General features: G+C 37.2%; 1 protein-coding gene across 1 annotated transcript in view; it reads left to right on the plus strand.

Moving 5' to 3' along the window:
* Positions 1 to 23,973, plus strand: part of SLC5A10 (solute carrier family 5 member 10) — a 168,325-nt gene that overhangs the window by 131,808 nt on the left and 12,544 nt on the right. Inside the window, exons 10-12 of the mRNA XM_074204386.1 lie at positions 1,746 to 1,853; positions 9,347 to 9,497; positions 22,741 to 22,909. Of these exons, the coding sequence (XP_074060487.1) occupies positions 1,746 to 1,853; positions 9,347 to 9,497; positions 22,741 to 22,909 (428 nt within the window). The remainder of the gene's footprint in view (positions 1 to 1,745; positions 1,854 to 9,346; positions 9,498 to 22,740; positions 22,910 to 23,973) is intronic.

Here is a 23,973-nt window from a genome sequence, read left to right on the forward strand (position 1 = left end):
AATTGGATAATTCCAGTTTTAACCAAAAGGAATCAAATTTCAAGAATGGAATTTCAGAGCACTGTGGCAAACTGGCAGGTGAAATATTCTGGGGCCTTCTTTGTTTCCATCACATCTAATAATGGAGGAAACAGTCTACCCTGACTCACCTTTGTAGCCTATCTCTACTCTATGCCACTTTCCCAGGTTTGGCTAATGGTAGTAGGATTCAATCTGTGGACAGAGAACTTAGAGAAAATTCAACTTTGTAAGATCAGAAGATCTGAGCTGAGAGATGAAGGAAATGTATTAATAGTTGACTGACCTGGATGAGAAAAATTAAGATACATAATTTGCAACTTTGCTAAATGGAGGGCATTGGGCAGGCCATTCATTAATTTTACACTTCTGTTTCTTACGTAAAGAGTACCAAGCTTAGAGAGAGGCTAGGAGAGTTGACTAATAATGACCACAAAGCACTTTTCAGTTAGAAAGTACAGCCTAAGCAGAAATTCTTAAAAAGGAAAGATCTTTCTAAGACTTGTTATTAATGAAGACCCTATTTGCAGCTAATGATATTGTTCACTAGGACTGAATTATCCTTATCCATGACCTACAGATCTCTATGGAGACTGGGACTAATCCTTTTCCTTTTCCCATCTTCATTTTATTCCTTTGCCAAATGGGAAGGATTCTTCTCTTCCTTGCAGGAAAGATTGTTAACCTCCCCAATCCCCCTTGGTACTTATTTACACTGAGATGTTTGGCTCACTTTTGAGCCCCAAGGTTATCACATGGATAATGGGTTTTTGCTGAGCCACATAACCAGACCACAAGAATCTCCACAAAGCTTTAGCAATTGTGGAGCCTCAAACAAGCTCTGCTTTATGAGGGATTTCTTTTGTCCTTTGTAATCCTTTTCAGTTTGCATTATTGGTTGACTTTTATAATACTTTGATGATGGCACAAGACTAGAGGCTTGTTTTTTTGTGAGTAATGTGACAGCATTGGAAAAAAGAGCATTATCTTTCTTGACTGACAAATTGTTATTTATTTGTTTTTATCAGCATCATGCAACACAACCATGACAGGGACTATGACTTTAGGGTCTATGACTTTGCCTTTCAATGGTTTAATTTATCTCTTTTCTATCCATTTCAATTGTAAATCTGGATCAAATTTGGCATAATAGCCATGGTCTGTGTGTTGTTTCTAGGGTGATATTGAGGCTGCAACAATATCCTGAGTCCCTAGAAGCTTTGCCATGTTGCCTAGCCTCTTGGGGACTTTCTCTCCTTTGGGGAGACTGGCTACCTTAAAAAGAATTCTGAACCTATTCTTTTATGCTTGTTTACTGCTACTGTCCTTTCATGTATCTCACATAAATGGAGGGCAAAGCTATAGCCTCAGTTATACATGCAGTTGTATATGAATGAGAACCCAAAGGTCATTTTTTTCTAGGTTGGGCTAATATAACTTAACCTACCAAAGGTTAAACGTCTGAAGAGAGATAAAGAGTTAAACAAGAAGGGGTAGAAAGGTGGTAGAATTGAGAGAAAGTGAGTAACTGGTAGAATTGATACATCTAGAAACAAGAATAAATTCAAGGCCAGTCATTGGATCCAGGGACACTGAATCTTGTCAGGAATAACTTTCTCTCTCTCTCTCTCTCTCTCTCTCTCTCTCTCTCTCTCTCTCTCTCTCTCTCTTCCTCTTTTCTTTTCGGTACCTCTCTCTAATTCTCTCTCCATCATCTTATTTTTCAGATGACGTGGGCTGTGTGGTGACATCTGAGTGCCTGAGGGCCTGTGGGGCCGAAGTGGGCTGCTCCAACATTGCCTACCCCAAACTAGTGATGGAGTTGATGCCTGTGGGTAAGGCGGCCACAGGTGGAGCCAGCAGAGCAAGCCAGGCCAGTCAGCTCAGCACCTAATTGTTTTGTGGCCTGGGTGGAGTTGAGGCTACTATGCTTCCCCCGTGTAGGAGTCTTACTACTGGGACTGTAACAACAGTTCAACTAAGCCATTTGCCAAGTTTTCTAAATATCCCTAGTTTAGAAAATTTCCCAAGGCTGGCCAGAAAATTGTTATTGATTCTCTAGGGACTATAACTTGCTGACTAACTCTGGCCATGACCTTAGCCCCAGCTTGTTTATTTGAAGTTTCTGTTGGGAACTGTTGCTCAGCAGCTGCTGCTGTCTGGCAATGGTCTCTTTAGATTCCACACAATACCTAGTTGCCTCTTAAGCATTGACCTGAAAGTACCAAGTTGGACTGTTGGTCAATTGGAAGGGAAAAGATCAGAAATTCCAGCTCAGAGTAGACTGTGAGGTCACTCATTCAGTCAATAAGTAAGTGTTTGCTACATTTCAGTCAGTGGAAGTGGTCAGGATACAAAGAAAGGCCAAAAAAAATGATCTTAAGAAGTCAACTTGTTGTGGGTGGGGAAGAGTATGACTGGAAAGAAAGATGTCCTTCCCTAAGACGATCAGTATCATTCTCTGGATGACTAGGCTATTAACCAGAGAGTCCAAAGGCTCAGATTTCTTTTGTTCTCCTCTTATAACATAGATATTCCCCTGAACTGCTGAAATCATCCTCTCCAATCCAGCTAATGGTTAGAAGTTGGGTTTTTTTTTAGGGCAGCTTTCAGCTTTATATAAAGAAGAACTTTCTTAATAATTAAGATTATTTAACAATAAGATAGGTTATCTTTTGAGGTAGTAAACCTATCCATCACTGGAAGTATTCAAGCAGAGCCCCGATGACTACCTATCAGAGATACTGCAGAGGGAAGTTAGACTAAATGATTGCCAAGGGCCCCCTTAGATTAACACTCTATGCTTCTATATTCTGATTTGTATTCTAGACATCAATATGGAGAGGCAGGATGGTATAGTGGATAGAAGATGAAACTGGATTGAGAAAGATCTAATCCTCCTGCTTCTGACACACACACACACACACACACACACACACACAACTATGTACTCCTGGGAGGGTCATATAGCCCCTCTCAGTGTCTCATACCTCCCTTAATTCATATTAATATATTAGTTACATCTAGTTAAAGCCAAGCTACATGCTATGTACTAAGATCACAGATTTAGAACAAGAAGGGACCTTAAAAACTATTTAATCCAAATTCTCCAAAAATTCCAATAAGTGAGTGATTTGTTCAAGTTTCCAGTTTGTGTGAAATCACATATCCAAACCAAAAAAAAAGAGGGGGTGAAGGAGAGAAGAATCCATATTATTTTGAAGGATTGGTTTTAGTCATTAAAACTTGTCAGTACCAGTCAGCTTCTAGCTCTTAGATATTAGTCCAGAACATCTTAATCATGAGCTCAGAGCTTTCTCCTTTACAAATTAGTAAACTTCCCCGATGTCTAAACCCCAACTAGAAAATGCTTTCAAGATCTGCCATATTGAACCCTAAATACCATTCCTCCTTCTTCTTCCACTGTTACCATTTTCTCTTTCTTTCCCTTCTATTCTGTTCCTACACATACTTCAGATACCAAAAGCAGGAATTTATTGGATTTATTCATGACAGAAAAGAGATGATACAAATGAAGACATGATATACCAAGAATAGGCTTATGATAGGTTATTAGAAACCTAGATTCAATTGAAAAGTATTTAATGAGGACCTACTATGTGCTGTGTTCTAAAGGAAGCAGTTCCTGACCCTGAGCTTACATTCTATTGGAGTTGAGGGAAACATATGCATAGAGAACTATATTCAAAAGTGACTTGTGAGGGAATAGATAAAGGGAGAACATAAAGAAAATTACTAATTTCAAGTCTGAAGGATATCTAACTTTTAGCTTAATCATTATCTGAAGTTCCCTAGCCCTCACTTGGTCTTCATCCTTCTTTCTAGGTGAGAAATACATTTCTTGGTATCAGAAGAATTGTGAATCTTTCTTAGAATGTCCCTAGCTGATTTGGTGTTTGTACATGAGTGCTCTGGCTCAAGTTCCCTCAATTGTTTGTCAGTCCAAGCTTCCTTCAGAATGAGGAGGCTTTCGTGTTACTGATGGACTTTGGGATCTCTGATCATACTCTAACTTATTCATTTGCCTAAGAAGATAGTTTCATTTTCCTCAGTAAAGTGAGGAAGGGGATAATAAATTAGCATATATAATTGAAGATTTTTTTATCCAATACCTCAAAAATATACCCACAGAGAACAGAGGCAAAGTTGTCTCTCACAATCCTTATTTCAAGTTCTATGATTTTAAGCCCATCATCTCCCATCCTCAGGCCCAAGGATCATCTGGGTTTTCCTTCTACAGGAAAAAAATTAGACCTTCCTCAGGATACTGGGAGGGGAAGATACTTCCACATCTTTCAACTCTCTTCCTTTCTTTCCATTCTACAGTTTGGGAGCTCATAACCTCTCTCCTGGCCTATTGCATTAGTCTCCTAATTGATCTCCCAATTTCCAATTACTCCCCTCCTCCCATCCCCCATCTAGTTGCAAAATTGATATTCCAAGAGCACAGATCTGACCACCTCAAATGCCCTGCTCAAGGAAACTCCAGGAGCTCTCTCTTTGCCCTAACATAAAATATAATCTCCTCTATTTGGCATTTAAAGCTCTTAACAACTCACTCCAGTCCACCTTTCCAGGCAATTTAGTTCTACTCCTCCCCCTCCCAAATGTTTAGAAGTTTCTTCCTCTGTAGAAAGAAGGGCTAAATAAACTTCTTAAATACTGGCTTCAGTAGTTTTTTCCAAACATCAACGATTCATCCTCTGTCACTCATTGCCTGTTTTGCCCTAATACTGTCCTGTACTTTTTTCTTTAATGTTTTCTTTTTTCATTTTCTTTTTTATTATGAACTTAATAAACACAAACATTTTAATTTACAAAGAATAAAAAAAATTTTTAAATTGTGAACACCTTTTACATCCAGCTTATTTTTAAAATATATATTAAATTTAACACAATATCAACACTAACATTTTTATATGCCCCCTTAATCAGTGTATTTTTTTAATGTTCTTGGATTCCCCCCCTTTTCTCCTTTTTGCATCACTATCCACATTACTCAACATTGCTACTCTTCATATCATCTCAGATCAAAACTTTCTCATGTAAGAAATACACAGAGATGGGCAAAACAAATTCAAATTCACACATATAATATATTTGAAAATTTTCTTCTCATTTGCAATTCTAATTCATCTCCCTGCCTAGAGTGGGGAAGCATGCTTCATCATCATTCTGCTAGAGTCATCATGATTGGTCATTGTTTTTATCAGAGTTCTTAAGTTTCAAAGTTGTTTGCCTTTATCTTATTTATTTTCTTTCCTTTTACATTGTGGTTGTATGAATTTTGTTCTCCTGCTTATGTTCACTTCTTTCTGTGTCAGTTCATTCAATTCTTACTTGTTTTTTTTTAATCTATATCTTTAGTAATTTTCATGATGAAACGTAAACAATTAAATTCATTTACTACAATTTTTAGACATTTCCCAATTGATGTGTGTCACCTTAGTTTCCAGTTTTTTGCTATCACAAAAAGGCTTCTAGAAATATTTTTGTACGCCTCTGTCCTTTACTTTTTTCCATAAAGAATGTTTTGTAGTTTTATTCAAATAATTCCTTTGCATGTGTCTGTAGACTCCAAGAAATTTATACATTTGTAGTTATTTCCAATGGTACAACTATTTTTTTTTTTTTTGACTAGGCAATGAGGTTAAGTGGCTTGCCCAAGGCCACACGGCTAGGTAATTATTAAGTGTCTGAGGTGGGATGTGAACTTAGGTACTCCTGACTCCAGGGCTGGTGCTCTATCCACTATACCACCTAGCTGCCCCATGCCACCTAGCCACCCCGGTACAACTTTTTTAATCCATTTCTACTGGGTTTTATTGCTAATATATAAACAAAGTTTATATGTTTATTCTGTATTAAGATACTTTGCTGAAATGGTTGTTTCAATCAAATTTTAATTGAATATCTAGAGATCTCTGAGTTAACCCTCTACAAGAGAGCAAAATTTTTGTTTCTTCTTTAGAGTCTATGTTTAATCCTTTGATTTTTTTTTTTTGTCTTGCTGTACCAGTTAGCATTTTAGGAAATAAAGATTTCCTTGTCCTACTCCTGATTTTACAAGGAAGGCTTCTAGCATTTCTCAGTTACAGATAATATTACTTCTTGGTTTTAGGGGAATATTAACTTTCTTTTAGTCTGACTTAAAAAAAATTTTTTTTAACACAAATGAGTGTTGTGTTTTGTCAACAAATAACAAAATTATTATATTTTCTACATCTCAATATAATTATTAATTCTTTTTATTTTTCTTATTAATGTGGCCTACATGCTTATAATTTTCCTAATATTGGACCAATTCTGCTTTCCTTATATAAATCCATTCAGTTCATATTTTTGCTATGTTACTATAGATTCTTTGGTATCAATATTTTTGCATTAATATTCTTTAGAATGAATAGAAATCTATTCATTAGGTTTGTATATCAGAAGCATATTTTTCTCATAGTAGGAATTTAATAGATTGCTTTCTTTCTATGTTTTTGCAAGCAATTTATGTAATGTTGGAGTTAATTGTAATTTGAATGTTTGAAAGAATTCATTTGTAAATCCATAAGGGGTTCTTTCCTTTGGGAGTTAAATTATGTTATATTCATTTTTTTTGACATTATGCTATTTAAATTCTGTACTTCTTTAAATAATTTAAATATTTACTATTTTTATAAATATTCATCATTCCATTTGTTACAAATTTTGATGTATATAATTAGGCAAAATAGTTCTGAATAATTTCCTTTTTTCTTCTTTACTTTTTTGTGAGTTCTTTTTCATTTTTGAGTGCTGTAACACAGTTTTTTAAAAAAATCAAATAGGCTAATAGTTTGTCTATTTTATTAATCTTTTAAAAAAAATCAACTCCCAGTTCTATTTATCATAGAATTTAGATTTAAAGCTGGAAGAGTACTTACATGTCATTGAGACTAACTCCCTAATTTTAAATAACTAAGGATCAGTGATACTAAATATTTTGATTAGGTTTACACAACCAGTAAATATCTGAGGCAGGATTTGAACACAAATCTCCCTACCTTTGAGTCCAACATTATCTACTATGCCATGTTGCTTGTCTTATCAACTTAAGAGTTTTTTGTTTTCAAGTTTGCTCTCTCATCTTTGATTTTTCAGCTCTATTTTTTGTATTTAGTAAGGGTTTCTGAATTTTTTTTCTAGGTTTTATTTTTAGTCCCATGTCTGATACATTAAAATTTTTTTTTTGATTAACTAAAGTGTATTGACAATTTACATTTTACCCGGAGTACAGTTTTAGTTGCATCCAAAAAGCTTAGCGATGTTGTCTCATTGTTATCATTTTCTCTTGTAATCTGTTGTTTTTAGGATTTGCTCTTTGACTCATCAATTTTTAACAATCATGTTATTCTTTTGAATCTTTTCTTTAAAAGACTTTATTAATTTTGATTTTACTGTACTTGGTTCAGTAACATTATGCTTAATGTTTCTGCTTCCCTAAACCTGTTTATGAGTTAATTCTGCCCATATACATAGTAAATTATAAAAATATATAAAGCTGATATATATGTATATATATATATACATACTTATATATGTATGCATTTATTCCTTTCCCTTCCCATTCAACATTTTCCAGAAGTCTGTCTTATTTAGATTTTCCAAAGCTGTATTCAAATCAACTTTTTTCTTGGTCATCTTTTTGTTAGATATTTCTGGAAAGGGCACAGTGACGTCTCCAACTATTTTACTTTTACTATTTATTTCTCCCTGTATTTTGATTAGCTTTTCTTCTAAATATTTATAAACTATGCTTTTTGGTGCATACATCTTAATATACTGATAATTTATTTAATTATCAATTGTGCTTTTATGTATGATGTGACTTTCCTGATTATCTCTTTTAACCACGTCTAATTTTATTGTTGCTTTATATTATTACCATTCTTTCTTTTAAAAAAATTAATCTGAAACATAATAAATTCTAGCTCAGGCCCTTACTTTATCTCTTTGTGAATCTTTGTTTCACCTTTTTATTTCTTATAAATAACATTTTGTTAGTTTCTGCTCTCTAAAATCATTCTGTTAACCTCCTTTATTTTATGGATGCACAATTCCATCATATTTATTCATTGTGTTTTTACAACCATCATATCCTTTTAGAATTTTTCCTCTTAGAAAGAATTATGGATTTTGAACAAAGACCAAAGATTATTACCATCAAATTAGAAAATAAAATGTTATATTATTATGTAATTTTATATCTCATACTTTATTTTTCTTCCTTAAGGATATGATTTCTCTGTCATTGCATTCAACTGAGATCAATGTATAACATGGAACCAATGTAAACACTAACAGAATGCCTTCTGGGGGGGGGGAAGCAAGAATGGGGGGGAAATTATAAAACTCAAAATAAATAAAATCTTTCTTTTAAAAAAAAGAATTTTTCCTCTCTTGGACCTTTTCTCCCCCCCCCCCATAAGAATAAAGGGAAAGTGAAAAAAAGGAATAAAATTAACAGTAATAATCTATAATTAAAATGTGCTGATCTCACCTCTGCCTCTCCACCCTTCATCCAGCCTAGACTAATCAACCCTGGAATGGAAGACCTGAGTGCAAATCTCAGGTTCAAACGCTTACTAGCTGTGTGACCCTGGACTAATCACTTAACTCTGATTTCCTCCCCCAAAAAGTATCATTGTTATTAAAGTTATTATTTAAAAAATTACTGAGTCAAAGAGTAAGAGTTAATCATTGACTCTTGCACTTTTTTTCTATTTAATTCTCCCTCTGTGATATCCTCTGGGAAGATTTATTCCTTCTCCAATCCAACCTCTCTCTTAAACCTTTACTTTCCCTTCTTCCCTTTCCTGTCCTGATTCCCTATTTAATTTGATGTATTTCTGCATCAACATTCTTTATACATCTACAATCTTTATTTGTGTGTGTGTGTGTGTGTGTGTGTGTGTGTGTGCTCAATCCTTCCTTGCCAAGTGATCTTGGTTTATCAGTATTTGACTTTTAGTAAAACTCAGACCCTCTCATGGTTTCTGGTTGTCTTTCTTTGTAAAGTAGTCCTAAAGTGCCTGCCTCAGAGGACAAGAAAGCATTTAGAGACTATCTCATTGTCTTTATTAAAAAAAAAAAAATGGTTGGGGAAGATAAGTTACTTGCTGATATTCTTACAGAAAGTCACTGGAAAATCCAGGACTAGACTCAGAACTTGTCACTCTCTCTGGGGTCTAGATGGATTCAGTTGTGTTTGACAGAAGGGGGAGGTTAGTGAAGAACTTGCCTTGACACCATGATCTTTTTTTCTCAATATTATCAGGACTTCGGGGACTGATGATTGCTGTCATGATGGCGGCCTTGATGTCCTCCTTGACCTCCATCTTCAACAGCAGCAGTACACTCTTCACTATGGACATCTGGAGGAAGCTGAGACCTCAAGCAGGAGAGAGGGAGCTCGTGTTGGTGGGCAGGTATGGGTATGCAGTCAGGGTCCTATTGGATCACAGAAGGAAAGTCAGATTTGCTGACACTTGCAATAGACACACACAGTGGAGGTGTATGTGGAGTATATGTGGTTTGAAACACTTTTTCATATAGTTGTTGATAGTTTGCCTTTCTTCCTTTAAAAACTGCTTGTTAATAACTGGAAATCATTTATGTATTGTTGAGAGACTTGGTCTTATATAGTTATATAAAATGCTTAAAGACCTTGGATAACAGAACTTCACAAGAAAAAAAAATCTGCTGCAAAGATGATTTTCCCAATTAATATTTTACTTCTAGCTGCATTAGTTTTATGTACTAAAAATTGTCCTTTTTATCTCTTGTGATCTTCACTAACCCTTGTTTGGTCTATGAAAGATATTTCTCTTCTCTAAATTTCTTATAATATGACTTTGTTTTTAGGTAATCTTCCCTTTTGGAGCCGGTTGTGGTATATGGTATGAGATATTTTTCTATACCTAACCAAATGAATTGAAGAGATTTATATTTTCCCAGTAACATGTGGGTAGCTGCTATTGTGGGTGTCTGGGTTGCAGTTAGAATTTCCCTCAGGGGTTGTCAGGGATCGAAGAGTAGGAGTTTGCGGAATAGCAGGAAAGTATGGAATAAGGGAGTGCTGGGCTGTAATGGATGAAGGATAGTAGTGATTATTTTGGAGACAACCCAGAAGATTGACTCTTGTGGGGTGAGATACAATTTATCTTCCCATTCATCACAGGTTGATCACATATTCTTTGGAATCATTCTTCAGTGTATGAGGGGATTTGTCAGTCCTTCCCCCATGAAACCACTTTGAAGACTGCTACCTTAGAGAATTATAAAGGAAAATAGAAGGAAAAAGACCCTAAAAAAAGGATTTTGCTAATTCTTATATAAGACAAAATATGATATGGGTCAATGAGAAAGTCACAAATTATGGGGGGGGGGGGGGGAGGGAAACATTCCATGAAGAACTTTAGACCTGTTTGGCTTGAGCATGGGATGTATGAAGTGAGGGTAGGAAATAAAATATGGAAAGGAAGACTGGGGCCAGAGATTATGGTGGTTATTTCTGATGGAAAGTGATGTGACTAGGAAGATTAAACTGGCAACATGTGTGGGATTGGAATGAAGAAACTGTTGCAAGAGGAGTAGGGGCCTGAGTAGCTAAGCAGTTTTACTCATGTTCCAGATTGCCCAGAAGAAATGTTCCCTTACTGCCCCCCCCAGGTGCTCCCCAGAAAGCCAAAAATTACCAGAAGTTGTCACTTTGATCTAGGGGCAATTTATTATTAATAGGAAGTCTGATGAGCCTATGCCCCCACCCCTATCCCCAGCACCTTAGAACATGCAAAACAAGAGCTTCTTCCTGTTCCACGGGGCCTGTTGGAACTTGTTGCATGACTGGTAGGCTGAGGCCATGGAATCATATCCTGTAAGCCCACAGCCTTGCTTGCATCCGGCTTAATTAATTTTACAACAGATCCAGCAAAGGCTGATCACAGAGGGGGCAGATACTGGGGAGGTGAGGGTGGGGGTAGGAAGACTTACAGAAGTGACCCGTCAGTCATCCCCAGTCTGATGCTTCCTACTATAATGAGCTCCTGCTGTTAAAAAAAAATCTTTGAATATAATTCAGGACAAGGCAGCCTTCAAATCACAGCTTTTCTGGGGAAAATCCAGGAGATTTCTCCACCAAAACTGTGCCTCCTTCACAACCTTTCCACCTTTTCCACTTTCTTAGGTTCTATATCTCTGACCCCATTCCCTGTAGTATAGTACTTATAATCTGATGCCTGGTTGGAAAACAGCCTACACAGGAAAGTTCAGGATGCAAACTCTGCAGAGTAATTGCAGTGATTTGTAGGTTCACAGGCCTGTCATGGCTGAAAGATTTGTTGTGGCTCCAGATGTTCATTCTTCCCTCCTCTTAGCCCTTCTAGCTCAGTCCATTTTCCTTTCCTTTGAATCACCTTCACTTCCTTCCTGGCTAAACCATCATGAATCTTCAGTCTTGAAGACCATGACATTAAGGAAGTTTTGTCCTAACATACAGTCAATTTAGATTAAAGTGAGGGGATGTTGTTCAAAGACACCATTCTCACTATCTCTCTCAGAACCATCTGATCCCAGTGGCCTGACATAATAGGAACACTGGTGTTGGTCTGGATATAACTGGGATTAGGCTGAACTAGAGTTCTGGGAAATATCTATCTCTAGCTCATCCTAATCCCAGTCCAGAGCTGGAGTTATTTTCTCTCAGTTCTTTGGAAGAGTAGTGTCTCTTTCTACCTGGATCCATGGTTCTTCCCTTCCCTATTCAGTCTCAGGTTGAAGCTTCTCTCCTCATGGCCAACTGAAGTCCAACTTAGTAGCATATCCTGCATTATTTTTGAAAATTTTTTCTTGAGTTTGTTTCTGTCTGTTCTGGCCAACCAGGACCCTGATAAGCTCAAATCAAGTATTTATTAAAATTTAGCCAGATACTGTGCTAAATACTGGTTATACAAGAAGGACAAAAATATGGTCCCTGCCCTCAAGGAAATTGCATTCTAATGGGAGAGAACATATTCACAATTAGAAATATACATATATGTAATATAGGTATATATGTACATATTTCATATATGTATGTATGTACATGTATATCTTGCAAATAATATTTATATAGTATGAATGGAATCATCTCAGAGAGTTAGACACTAAGAGCTAGAGGCCTGGAAAGACTTCCTTGAAAAGGTAAGATTTGAGCTGAGTCTTGACAGGACCAGAAACTAAGAAGCAGAAATAAGGGGACAGCAACCCAACATGAATAACGGGAAAGGGAATTCCAATGACATTGGAAGAGAGTAAGGTGTAAGAAGACTGGAAAAATAGAAAGGGGGAAGTTTATGAAAAGCACAGCTCAGTTCAATTCAACAAACATTTATTAAACAACCAATGCATAGGGGCAGCTAGGTAGTATAGTGGATGGAGCACTGGCCCTGGAGTTAGGAGGACCTGAGTTCAAATTTAACCTCAGACACTAAATAATTACCTAGCTGGCTAACCTTGGACATGTCATTTAACCCCATTGCCTTGCAAAAACAACAAAATAAAAACAAACAACCAATGTAAAAGAGAAGAGAGAGGTGAGCATATAATGATAAAAAGCTGAAACACTGTTCCCTGGGAGTTTATAATCTATCATCTTTAAATCCTAACTCACCCAATGAATATTTTTTAAAAGTTTTTAAAATAGTATTTTATTTTTTCCAATTACATTTAAAGATAGTTTCAACATTCATTTACTATAAGATTTTGAGTTCCACATTTTTCCCTCCTTCCCTCCCTTCCCCCTTCCCAAGAAAGCAAGCAATCTGATACAGTTTATAGATGTGCAGTCATGTAAACATATTTCTACATTAGCAATATTGTGAAAGAAGAAATAGAATAAAAGGGAAAAGCCACCAAAAAACAAAACACACACACACACACACACACACACACACACACACACACACACACACACATACACACACACCAGGAAAAATAGTATTGCTTCAATTTGCATTTAAATTCTTTGGTTGTGTATAGCATTTTCCATCATGAATCTTTTGGAATCTTCTAGATCATTGGATTGCAGAGAACTATGTCTATGATAGTTGACCATCATACAATGGTACTATTAATGTGTATAATGTTCTCTTGGTTCTGCTCACTTCATTCAGCATCAGTTCATTTAAGTCTTTCCAGGTTTTTCTGAAATCTTCCCTTTCATCATTTCTTAGAGCACAATAGTATTCCATCACATTCATATATCATAACTTATTCAGCTATTCCCCAACCAATGGACCTCCTTACAGGATCCAGTTCTTTGCCATCACAAAAAGAGCTGATATAAATATTTTTGTACATGTAGGTCTTTTTCCCTTTTGTAGATACTTTATCAATAGAACTCTTTCCTTACTGCCTCCACTAAAATTTCCTCCTGCTTCATTTCTTGTTTTGATGGGGTCAGCATTGTATGGGGGAAAGTATATTGGATGAGTTAGAAAGATAAAGAATCTTCACTTTACAAATAATTTCCCACCATGAACCAGTAACTTGACCATTAACGAGTCCCTTGATTTTTTTTTTGGTATAAAATGAGGAGACTGAACAAACCACCTTATTAAAATACTTGCAAATGAGGATGTTGGACTAGAATCACTGGATGAATTATTTATCTCTTAGATCGTTTCCACTCCAAAACCAAGATCCTATGCCAGACTCCTGTGAAGGCAACAGGCTGAACTATTTTTAGTCTTGTACAACAGCTTTAAAGTTTAACAGTTCCTCTTACAATGAACAGGTGTTCACATATGATGGTGGGGAGGCAAAGCTTGCTAAAGGTTCTATGATTGTGGACTGTTTTATGATCCAGCATCAGAGTTATGCATTCCAGCCCATCCCCCTTCTGGGGGAGGGAAGAATTGTGAGTTTTATCCTCAGGTCACCCACCCAGGCCTCAGGGTTTAGAGGACTGTTCTTCCACTTACTGCTTTGTAATGATTGTCATTCAGAACCTAGCAATCAACCCACAGATTTCAGCTTCAAAGTCAGTAAACAGAAAACAGTCCCCACTTAACTGGCTCTGTGAGGAAGGTAAAGATTATTGACCTTGGCTAGAGGTGAATCACCTTTAGTCCGGTTTTGATAAAAGCCCACACTTGCTAAATCAGGACTTTCTTAGCCTTCAAGAAATTGTTCAACCTCACACCTCTTAGATTGGCTAATATGACCAGAAAGGATAATGATCATTGTTGGAAGGGTTGTGGGAAATCTGGGACACTATTACATTGTTGGTGGATCTGTGAACTCATCCAACCTTTCTGGAGAGAAATTTGGAACTACACCCAAAGGGCAACAAAAAAAGTGCATACCCTTTGATCCAGCAATACCACTACTGGGTCTATACCCTGAAGAGATGATGAAAAAGGGTAAAAACATCACTTGTACAAAAATATTCATAGCAGCTACCTTAAATTTAGGGGAAAAAAACTGATATCTTATTGTCTGATCTTGCTACCTCTTATACTTTATATTTCTTCCTTGGGGATATTTTTCTCTCATCACACTCGATTTGGATCAATGTATACCATGGAAACAATGTAAAGACTGATAAATTGCCTTCTGTGGGGAGTGGGGGGAGGGAAGTAAGATTAAGAGGAAAATTGTAAAACTCAAAATAAATAAAATCTTTAATTAAAAAAAAAAGAAAGTGGTCAGCATGAACCTATAGATACAGTCCACATGAGCAACTATTTGAGTTCTGGTCTATTCTAGATTAAGAGCTTTCTCTGAGCGAGAGAGTGGGGAAATTGCAGAATAATGACCTCAACACCCTGCCTAGCTGGACTGTAGGCTAGGATCTTCTTCAAACAGAGCCTCACAGTTCTATCCCTCTATCGCACAACTATTCTCAGGATCCTGAGACCTTTTCCTCTATCCCAGGCCTTTGTGGACTCCTAGATTAGAATTTTCTAGAAAGGAACAAAGCTATCAGTAGCTTAGGGACTTCTTGACTCCTTTCCTCAATTGGTCCATCCCAGATCAGTCCTAACCACCCAGCTTTCCTCTTGCCCTCCTTCTTCCTTTCCTCCTTCCTCTTCTATTTCTTCCTTCCTTTCTTTCTTCTTTTTCTTGCCTTCTTTTCTCCCTTCCCTCTTCCCTTTTCATGCCTCTCCTTCCCTCTCTTTTCTCTTCCCTTAATCTTAAAGTGTGATTACAGTGATTGAAGTTGGTTTATGCTGATTCAAGTTTAGCCTGGATCAGGGTGATGCTGTGAAGGACTGCTGGCTTCTCAGTTCTGTTAAAAGCCTGGTTTGTTTGTGAGTGGGAGATAATAATAATTGACTTTTATGTGGTACATCAAGTTTTGCAAAGTACTTTTTAGATCTCATCTGATTCTCACAAAGACCTTATGAGATAAGCCACTAAGTGGTAGAACAGTTGGGCCTGGAATCAGGATGTCCTGTCTTTCTTAGATACTTCCTAGCCATATGGTACTGGACAAGTCATTTCATCTGTCTGCCTCAGTTTCCTCATCTGTGTATAATAATAGCACCTACTTCCCAGAGATGTGAGGATAAGATGAGATATTGGTGAAGTGCATGACTGAAACATCTTGACAACAACATAAAGAACAACAAAAATGTAAATACTGCCTATTTAGATAGTACAAGTATTATTATCCCAATTTTATGAATGGGGCTCAGGGAGATTGTGAGCTGTACAAAATCGAAAATTCTTAGCATTAGAAGGCATTCAGTCTCTATCACCACCTATTTCACTCCTACTTAATTGTCATTGTACAGAGCTGATCAAAATCACAAAACTTTGCTGAATTAGGTCCACAACAAATTTCTGTTATTTTCCTCTCACTACAGCACAGCAATCCTCCTCCTTTCTAATTAAATCTCTCTCCAAGCAGCCTTTCCATACCTTCCCTTCTCTCCTTAAGCTTCCCTTGGTACTTCCTTTATCTAGCCTTTAAGTTGAGGTATTCCCTCTCATACTTCACAGAATGAAATCAAGTCCCTCCACCAAGAGCTCCCTCCTATCCCTTATCCTTATCATAAATTCTTTTAACATCATCCTCCACTATCTCTTCTTACACTCCAGTCTGTGATAAAGAGGTACCTCTACTCCTTGCCTAGATCAACTCCACTTGTTGCATCCTTGATCTCATCCTCTCCTGTCTTTGCCAAAAAAAATTAGCCTATTTTCACCCCCACCTGCACCATTACCTCTTCAATTTTTTTTTTACTTAAAATTTTTTTATTTTCACTTCCACATTCTTTCTCCACCTTTCCCCTCTTTCTCCACCTTTCCCCTGCCCATTGAAAAGTCAAGAAATACTATATCCAAGGTACAACATAAAGTCATGCAAAACATTTTTCAGTGTCTCTTTATTTACTGATTCCTTTCCTATTGCCTAGAAAAATGTCTAAAGATCTCTCCTGTCCTTCCTATAGCAACCACCCTATTCCAAGCTGTCATCACAAAGGACTGGAATATTATAATGACCTCTTAAATGACCTCCCAGCCACAAGTCTCTCCTGACTCCATTTCATTCTCCACCCATCTGCCAAAATAATTTTCCCAAAGTACAGGTTTGACTGTATCACCCCCTCCCCTCCACCAATAAACTCCAGTAGTACTTCAATAACTTCTAAGATCAAATATAAACTCTTTTAGCATTGAAAGCTTTTTACAAACTTGTCCCTTCCTACCTTTATAGTCTTTTTATGTAATTATTCTCCCTTCTCCCAAATTCCACTCCACAGGTCTGCTTTGTTCAGTCATTTCTGTTCCTTGCAATTAAGCTCCATCCCCCTATCCCTACTCCTTTACCTTGGCTTTCTCTCATGCCTGGAATGCCCTTTCCACCACCTTTTAGAATCCCCTGGATTCTTTTAAGGCTCAACTCAAATGCTATTTTCTGCAAGGGATCTTTCCTGATCAACCCCCTATTCCTGTCCAATGCAGCTAGTTCCTTCCCCTCAAAGATTTCTTTCCATATCCTAGTTCCATTGTTGTTATAGTTTGTTGATGATGATGTTTTTGTCCTTTGTACTCAAAGAAGACCATGACGTCTGGGAAGTGATACCATGACAAGCACATGATTTGGATTTGAGTGAGGGGTGTTATTTGTACTTCATACTTGAAAAAGACCATAATATCAGGGAAGTGATATCATGGCATGCAAATATGTGAAGAAAGACTGTACAAAGTCAACAGCCATCTGGAGCCATCTGGGTCCAAGTGGCAGATGTGGATCAGGACAATTAGAGATGATGCTGGATGCAGTGGGAGACCTTGGTTTTTTTATTTTATTTTTTTTAGGTTTTTTTTTTTTTGCAAGGCAAACGGGGTTAAGTGGCTTGCCCAAGGCCACACAGCTAGGTAATTATTAAGTATCTGAGACTGGATTTGAACCCAGGTACTCCTGACTCCAAAGCCGGTGCTTTATCCACTATGCCACCTAGCTGGACCTTGGTTTTTTAAAAGCTAGGTCTTTCTCATTTCAGTTGCTGCTATATTGTAAGGACCAAGGGGTCTTTCCAACTGACTTGCAGCAGGAACTTTCCATAATATAATGTCTCCTCCATTAAACTGTGAGCTCCCTGAGAGCAGCAACTTGGTTACTTCTCTAATTTTATCTCCCATGCATACTTAACAAAGTACTTTGCAAAAATTATCAGACCCTCTGCCCTATCTTTCCAGTTAGCTCCTCCCACACACTCTGTGATCTAGTAGTATGGACCTCAAACTCATCATTCAATATTTCCTAACGCCTTACATGTTATCTCAGCTCCTTGAGTTCAGGAATTTTTTTGGACTTTGTAACACCATTTCTGATACATAATAATATAGTTAATAAATATTATTACTATTATTACTATATTATTAGCTATGTGATCTTGGGCAAGTTGTTTATTTCTAGGTCTCAGTTTCCTTATCTGTTAGTGTTTCTATAACACTTTGAGGTAAGCAAAGCATCCTACAACTATCATCTCATTTGATTTCCATAATAACTCTGGGAAGTAGGTGCTATTGTTATGCTCAATTTATAGATGGGGAAGTTAAGGCAGACTGGGGTTAAGTGATTTAAGCAGATTCACACAGCTGGTAATTGTTAGCCTGATTTGAATTTGAGTTCCCCTGACTTCAGATCTAGGGTCTGTCTATCATATCACTTAGATACCTAGGCAGGACTGCCTGCCTTCAAAGAGTTTATATTCTACTGGGTCTAAAGCTCAGTCCCTGTGACCTGCAGTCCTGTTCCCTTTCTACACAACATGAACAAGACTCTGAAATAGGATAAAATCCAGAGTATTAACAAGGTGATGATTGTCACAGGATGAGGAAAGGAAATAGGCCAAGATGTTCATTATTCTGCATAAATCCAGGGGTGTGCTCATGCTGGCTCATGAGATCTGGTTATTAAATTTTCAGTGTTGACATTTTCACCATAGAAATTTGCAAATGCTACAAATCATGACCTGATTGATTATTTGGTTGATTGTTTAGATATAAGAAAATGGTAGGAGAAAATGTTAAAAATTCAGATTAAACTTAAAAGTGGCTCAAACTTTTCAGAAAGAAGATTGTTAAATATTTACCAGCCCATTTCTGGAGGCAAGAAATCTTTGTTCTGATCCTGGTTGTCATTAACTAACTAGCCAAGCAACATTAGACAAGTTCTCAGAGCCTCCTCTGAGGCTCCGTGGTTGTACCTGCCAAATGTTGATTACAGGTTTGTTGTCAAGAATAGATGAGATGCGAGTCTTTGCCTAAATGGTGTCATATAAATGTGAGGAATTATTACTATCATCATCATTTTTAAGGATGAAAACAAAAACCAAGTAGCTTCACTCAAAGTCCAGAGAAATTCCTAAGTGGCAGTTCCTTGATGGATAGAGAATGATGTGTTGAGGGAAGCCAGATCTCTTTGGGGAGGGCAACGCCCTGAATTTCTGAGGCTTTCTAACATCAATAAAGACAAGACTGACCTCCACCATGTCTCTTGACACAAATATTTAATAATCAGCTCTCCAAAGAGTATCAAATCCATTTTTAACATTTTCCACCCCTTTCTTAAATCTATATATTAAGCAAAACAATAAATTACATTGTTGATTTGTAGCATTTGCTGGTCTCTTAAGCAAAATTTTAACAATCAGCTCTCATGAACATAAGGTTAGGGTTTGAGCCATCTCCAGTACAACCTTGCTTTGGGACCACAGAAAGGGGCTCCTGAAAGCCTGGGGCTGGAAGAGCTATTAACCTGTTCTAAGGGGGAAAGATGTATGAATCTTCTCTTCACTTCTTATGCCATGGTATAGTGAAAAGGAGGGTGCTGAATTTGAAGTCAGAAGAACTGAATTCAAATTTTACCCTTGGCATTTACTAGGTGACAAGCCATTCAATCTGTCTATGTCCCAATTTCCTTCTCTGAAAAATTAGGAATTAAACCTATAAAGTCCATCTCCTCTAAATCTCTCCAAGTTCCAGGAGAGGCAACAACTACTCTTGTTTCCTGCCCAGTATAACCCTGAGCAAGTCAATAACCTCTTTCAGCCCCTTTCCTCATCTGCCAAAAGAGCAGTTACATCACAGGTTTGTGAGAATCAAAATATGAATCACTTTGCAAACCTGAAAGGGCTAATGTAAGTGATAGTTATTATGGTTATTTGTGACTGGCCTAGAAGGGTAGAAGGGATTCCTTTTGTTAGTTGTTTGTTTGTTTTTTTAAGGGAGAAGATATCAGACTAATTGCATAGCTCACATTTGGATAGTGAGTTAAGCCTTATAAAATCTCTTCCCTCGTAATAATGCCTTAAGGTAAATAGTACAAATTCATTTCCCCTCTCCCCCTCCTCCATTTTACAGATGAAGAAACGACTTCTAAGTGTCTGAAGCAGGATTCAAATACAAATCTCCTAGACAATTCCAGCTCAGAGAACATTCCAAGACTAAGGAATAAAGTAGTATAAGAAGGGCAGGTCAGTGGAGAAACTGGATCAAGGTAGTTCTGAATGCATATTTGTTTTTGTTTTTTAAATTGAATTTTTTTGTTACATTTTAAGTTTTGAACTATCTCCCTTCCTTCCTCCCCACACCATACTATAAAAGGGTACCATTTGACACTGATTTCTAAATATATATAAAACCATACTATGCATATTTCTATTTATTAATTCTTTCTCTAGTGGTGGTTAGCATCTTCCTTCATAGGTCTTTTGCAGTTGATTTGAGTATTTTTAATACTCAGAATAACTTGTATGTTCACAATTATTCTTCAAACAATAGTTCTGTTATTGTATATAGCATTCTTTTGTTCGCTCATTTCACTTTTCAGTATTTCTTGTGTGTCTTTTCATATTTTCAAAAATCAACCAGGTCATCATTTCTTTCAGAATAGCTATGCTTCCTCACAATCATATACTACAACTTGTTTAGTCATTCCCCAATTGATGGATATTCCCTCAGTTCTAGTTCTTTGCCACTACAAAGAGAGCTGCTGTAAATATTTTAGAACATTTAGATTCTTTTGTTTTTTCCCTGATTACCTTGGGAACAGATCTTATAGAGGTGTTGCTGGGTCAGAGGGTATACACAGTTTTATAACTCTTTGGTTATAATTCCAGATTGCTCTCCAAAATGGTTGGATCAGTTCACAGTTCCACCAATAGTGTATTGATGTCTAAATTTTTTTATATCCCCTCCAACATTGTTATTTTCCTCTTCTTTCATTTTAGCCAGTCTAATAAGTTTGAGATGATATCTCAAAGTTGTTTTGATTTGCATTTCAACCATTTTTCAATTGGGGAATGACTCATATTCTTATAAAATTTACAAAGTTCTCTTTATCCAAGAAACTGTCTATAAATTTTTTCCCAATTATTTGAGTATGTATCTGTAATGGTGAAGAAGAAAGAGAAGTACAATCAATGAATTGTACTCTATTCTGACCTTCCCTGATCCATGGGGCCTAAGGGAATTGCTGAATCTGAAGGGATAATAGAAAACTGTCATTGTTATGATTCTTTACCACTGAAGGCAAAGTGTTTGGTGGCTGTAATAATCCAGGAAAAAATTGAGGCATTAATACACTATTGGTGGAACTGTGAACTCATCCAACCATTTTGGAGAAAAAAAATTTGGAGAGCAAATTTTGGAAAGCAAGGTTTAGTGGCTGTACTAATCTGGTATTAGGTGATAAAGGGTAAAGACATGATCTTAGAATGGTCTTTTGAGAAAGAAGAAAACAGAAGTTTGAGAAATATCACTATGGAAGAATTGCTAGGATTTGGTAACCAAATGTGGGAGTGAGGATGAAATTCTAAGTCTGGATAATTGGGAAGATCTTGATGCCATTCACAGAGCTGGGGAAGTCAGAAGAGATAAGAAGTTTGCTTTGGGCCATGATGAGTTTTTAGCAAGATATCCAAGAGGAGACATCCAACAGACATGGGAAATTATGGTTTATGTGGAGAGAACAGTGGTTAATGAAGGTCTGAAAAAGACTTTGAAGATGAGAAGTGTCATATATAAGTGTTAATTAGTATTAATTAGTATGTCAACTTTATTCCTTCCCTTTTCCTCTCCTTTCTTCTCCACCCAAGGACTGGAAAGGACAGAATTGGTTGCTTTTTGCTGAAGACATAGAGTTTTAGGGTTGTTGAGCCCTACCCGCTCCTCATCTTTACTGCTTGAGACTCTTCCTTGTGGCTTCTGTTTGGGATTTGTAGGGCCCTATCTCCCATTTCCCTTAAACCTCATGCCTGTGGATTCTTAGTCCCAGTTCTGTCATTAGATTGCTGTGTGATCTTAGACCACAGTTTTGTCACATGTAAAATAAGAGGGTTGGATGGGATGATCTCTTAGTTCCCTTCCAGTTCTAATATTCTGTAATTCTCAGAAATATAACTAGGGAAGAGTGGCAGTGACTTTGCCCAAAGATGCTGATGTGGGCACATGCCATTGCAATTTCTTCTGGTTAGAGGAGTTGTATGGTTCTCCCCTTGAGTTTGCTATTCCAGAGCCTTGTGACTCAAGGCCATTGGGTCTATGGGGTTTGAGATTAGGGAGAGATGGCTCTCTGGGTGAGTGTATAGGATCAGGGTCTCAGATCAGCAAATGACTGGGTAGCATACATGACTAGACTGTTCATCTATAGCAGCACTATTCCCCATCTGCCCTCCCACATGTTTTTGCCTCATATGGAAAAATTCCTAGGCATATCCCTGCTCTAGTTATAGTCTTTATTTCTAGCCTTGCCCTGGTAACCAGAATCCAGTTAGCCAGTCAATTGATTCATCACACCTGTCCCCATATGTTCTCATTCCTAATCTAATTAATATTGGAGGACCCACAAAGTGCAATCATAAATGGGGAATGGAACAGTTAAGGTGATTAAGGAGTATATGGTTACCAAGTTTAAATCTGTAGACCTTTTTAAAGTGTTCTTCTTACTCTAATCCTTTCTGAATCCCTTTCTTCCTATCCCTATTTCCTCCAATGCCCAAAGAAGTAGGTGAAGAAAAAGGGAATTTGGAGTTATTGGAGAGTAGAGGACAATTCTCATTCTAGTTCTCTCTACTTTGAGCCCTAGTACAGAGACTTGAGAGGAAAAATGGGCCCAAATAAAGGGGATAACATGTTCACTGTTGAGTGACAGTGGCATTTCTCCTTCTATAGGTTGGTTATTGTGGTCCTCATTGGCATTAGTGTAGTTTGGATCCCAGTCCTCCAAGGCTCCAAAAGTGGCCAGCTCTTCATCTACATGCAGGTGGTCACCAGTTCTCTGGCACCCCCAGTCACAGCTGTCTTCGTCCTAGGAGTATTTTGGAATCGGGCCAATGAACAGGTAGGTAAAGAACGATGAGTGTCAAGGATCATGTATACCTATTTTTAAAAAAAGGGAGAGCAAGAATTCTTAAGTGGATTGACAAGGTAATAGCAGGGATAGTAGAATGGATGAATGAGTGTTCTGTTTTGCCCAAGAAGTTGGGTAAATTCCCATGATAACAAAGTTCCCAAAAATAGGGCTGTGATATAACCAGGGAAATCAATACCAACATATCCTAAAAGTAGTTGAGGAGTAGTAGCTACCCAATAGATAACAAGATTTTTTTTTCTGGAAAGTATCAACCTGAGTCTGGATGAGAATAGGGTGGGATAGGAGATTTAGGCTTTTAGATTTAGGCCTTTAGATTCAGGATTATCAAAGCATTCTCAGCCAGAGGAAGTATAGAAGTAGGATAATTTTGTGGTAATGACACTGAACTTGGTTTCAGGTATCATGTCTCCAATAACTTGCTAGTTATATGACTTTGAGCAAGTCCCTTAGTTCTCTGAACCTCAGTTTCCTAATCTTGAAAATGAGGGTAATAATGCTTGCAATATCTACTTCATGGGATCATTGCAAGGAAAGCAATTTACAAACCTCAAAGTGATATAGATAGATAGATCACTTTGAGGTTTACAAAATATATATATGTATATATATATACATATATATATAAATTATTTTTGTCAGTGGTGGTGGTAATAGTAATAGTAATAGTAATAGTAGTGGTGGTGTTGGTGGTGATGTTGGTGGTAGTAGTAGTAGTAGTAGTAGTAGTAGTAGTAGTAGTAGTAGTAGTAGTAAGAATAAGAGTAAGAGTGGTATATATCTAGAGGTTCCTAAGGCAGTGTTGATCAGATTTCTTAGAGGAAGTGTTTCAGTTCCTCTAGTAACCTACATGTTTTGCAAGACCTGATTAATTACTTCTCAGGAATTGGTGGGCAGGCCTAGGACTAAAGTGTGTACCAGGCATCTCTGAACAATATGGTCTATCCTAGGAGGGACACACCTCTCAGAAATCATGGCTAAGAGTGATAGGGGAAGAAGAGTATAAGGAGAGAGTCAAAACTAGAGAAGACAGA

The sequence above is a fragment of the Macrotis lagotis genome, chromosome X (assembly GCF_037893015.1).
Source record: "Macrotis lagotis isolate mMagLag1 chromosome X, bilby.v1.9.chrom.fasta, whole genome shotgun sequence".
Classification (NCBI taxonomy): domain Eukaryota; kingdom Metazoa; phylum Chordata; class Mammalia; order Peramelemorphia; family Peramelidae; genus Macrotis; species Macrotis lagotis.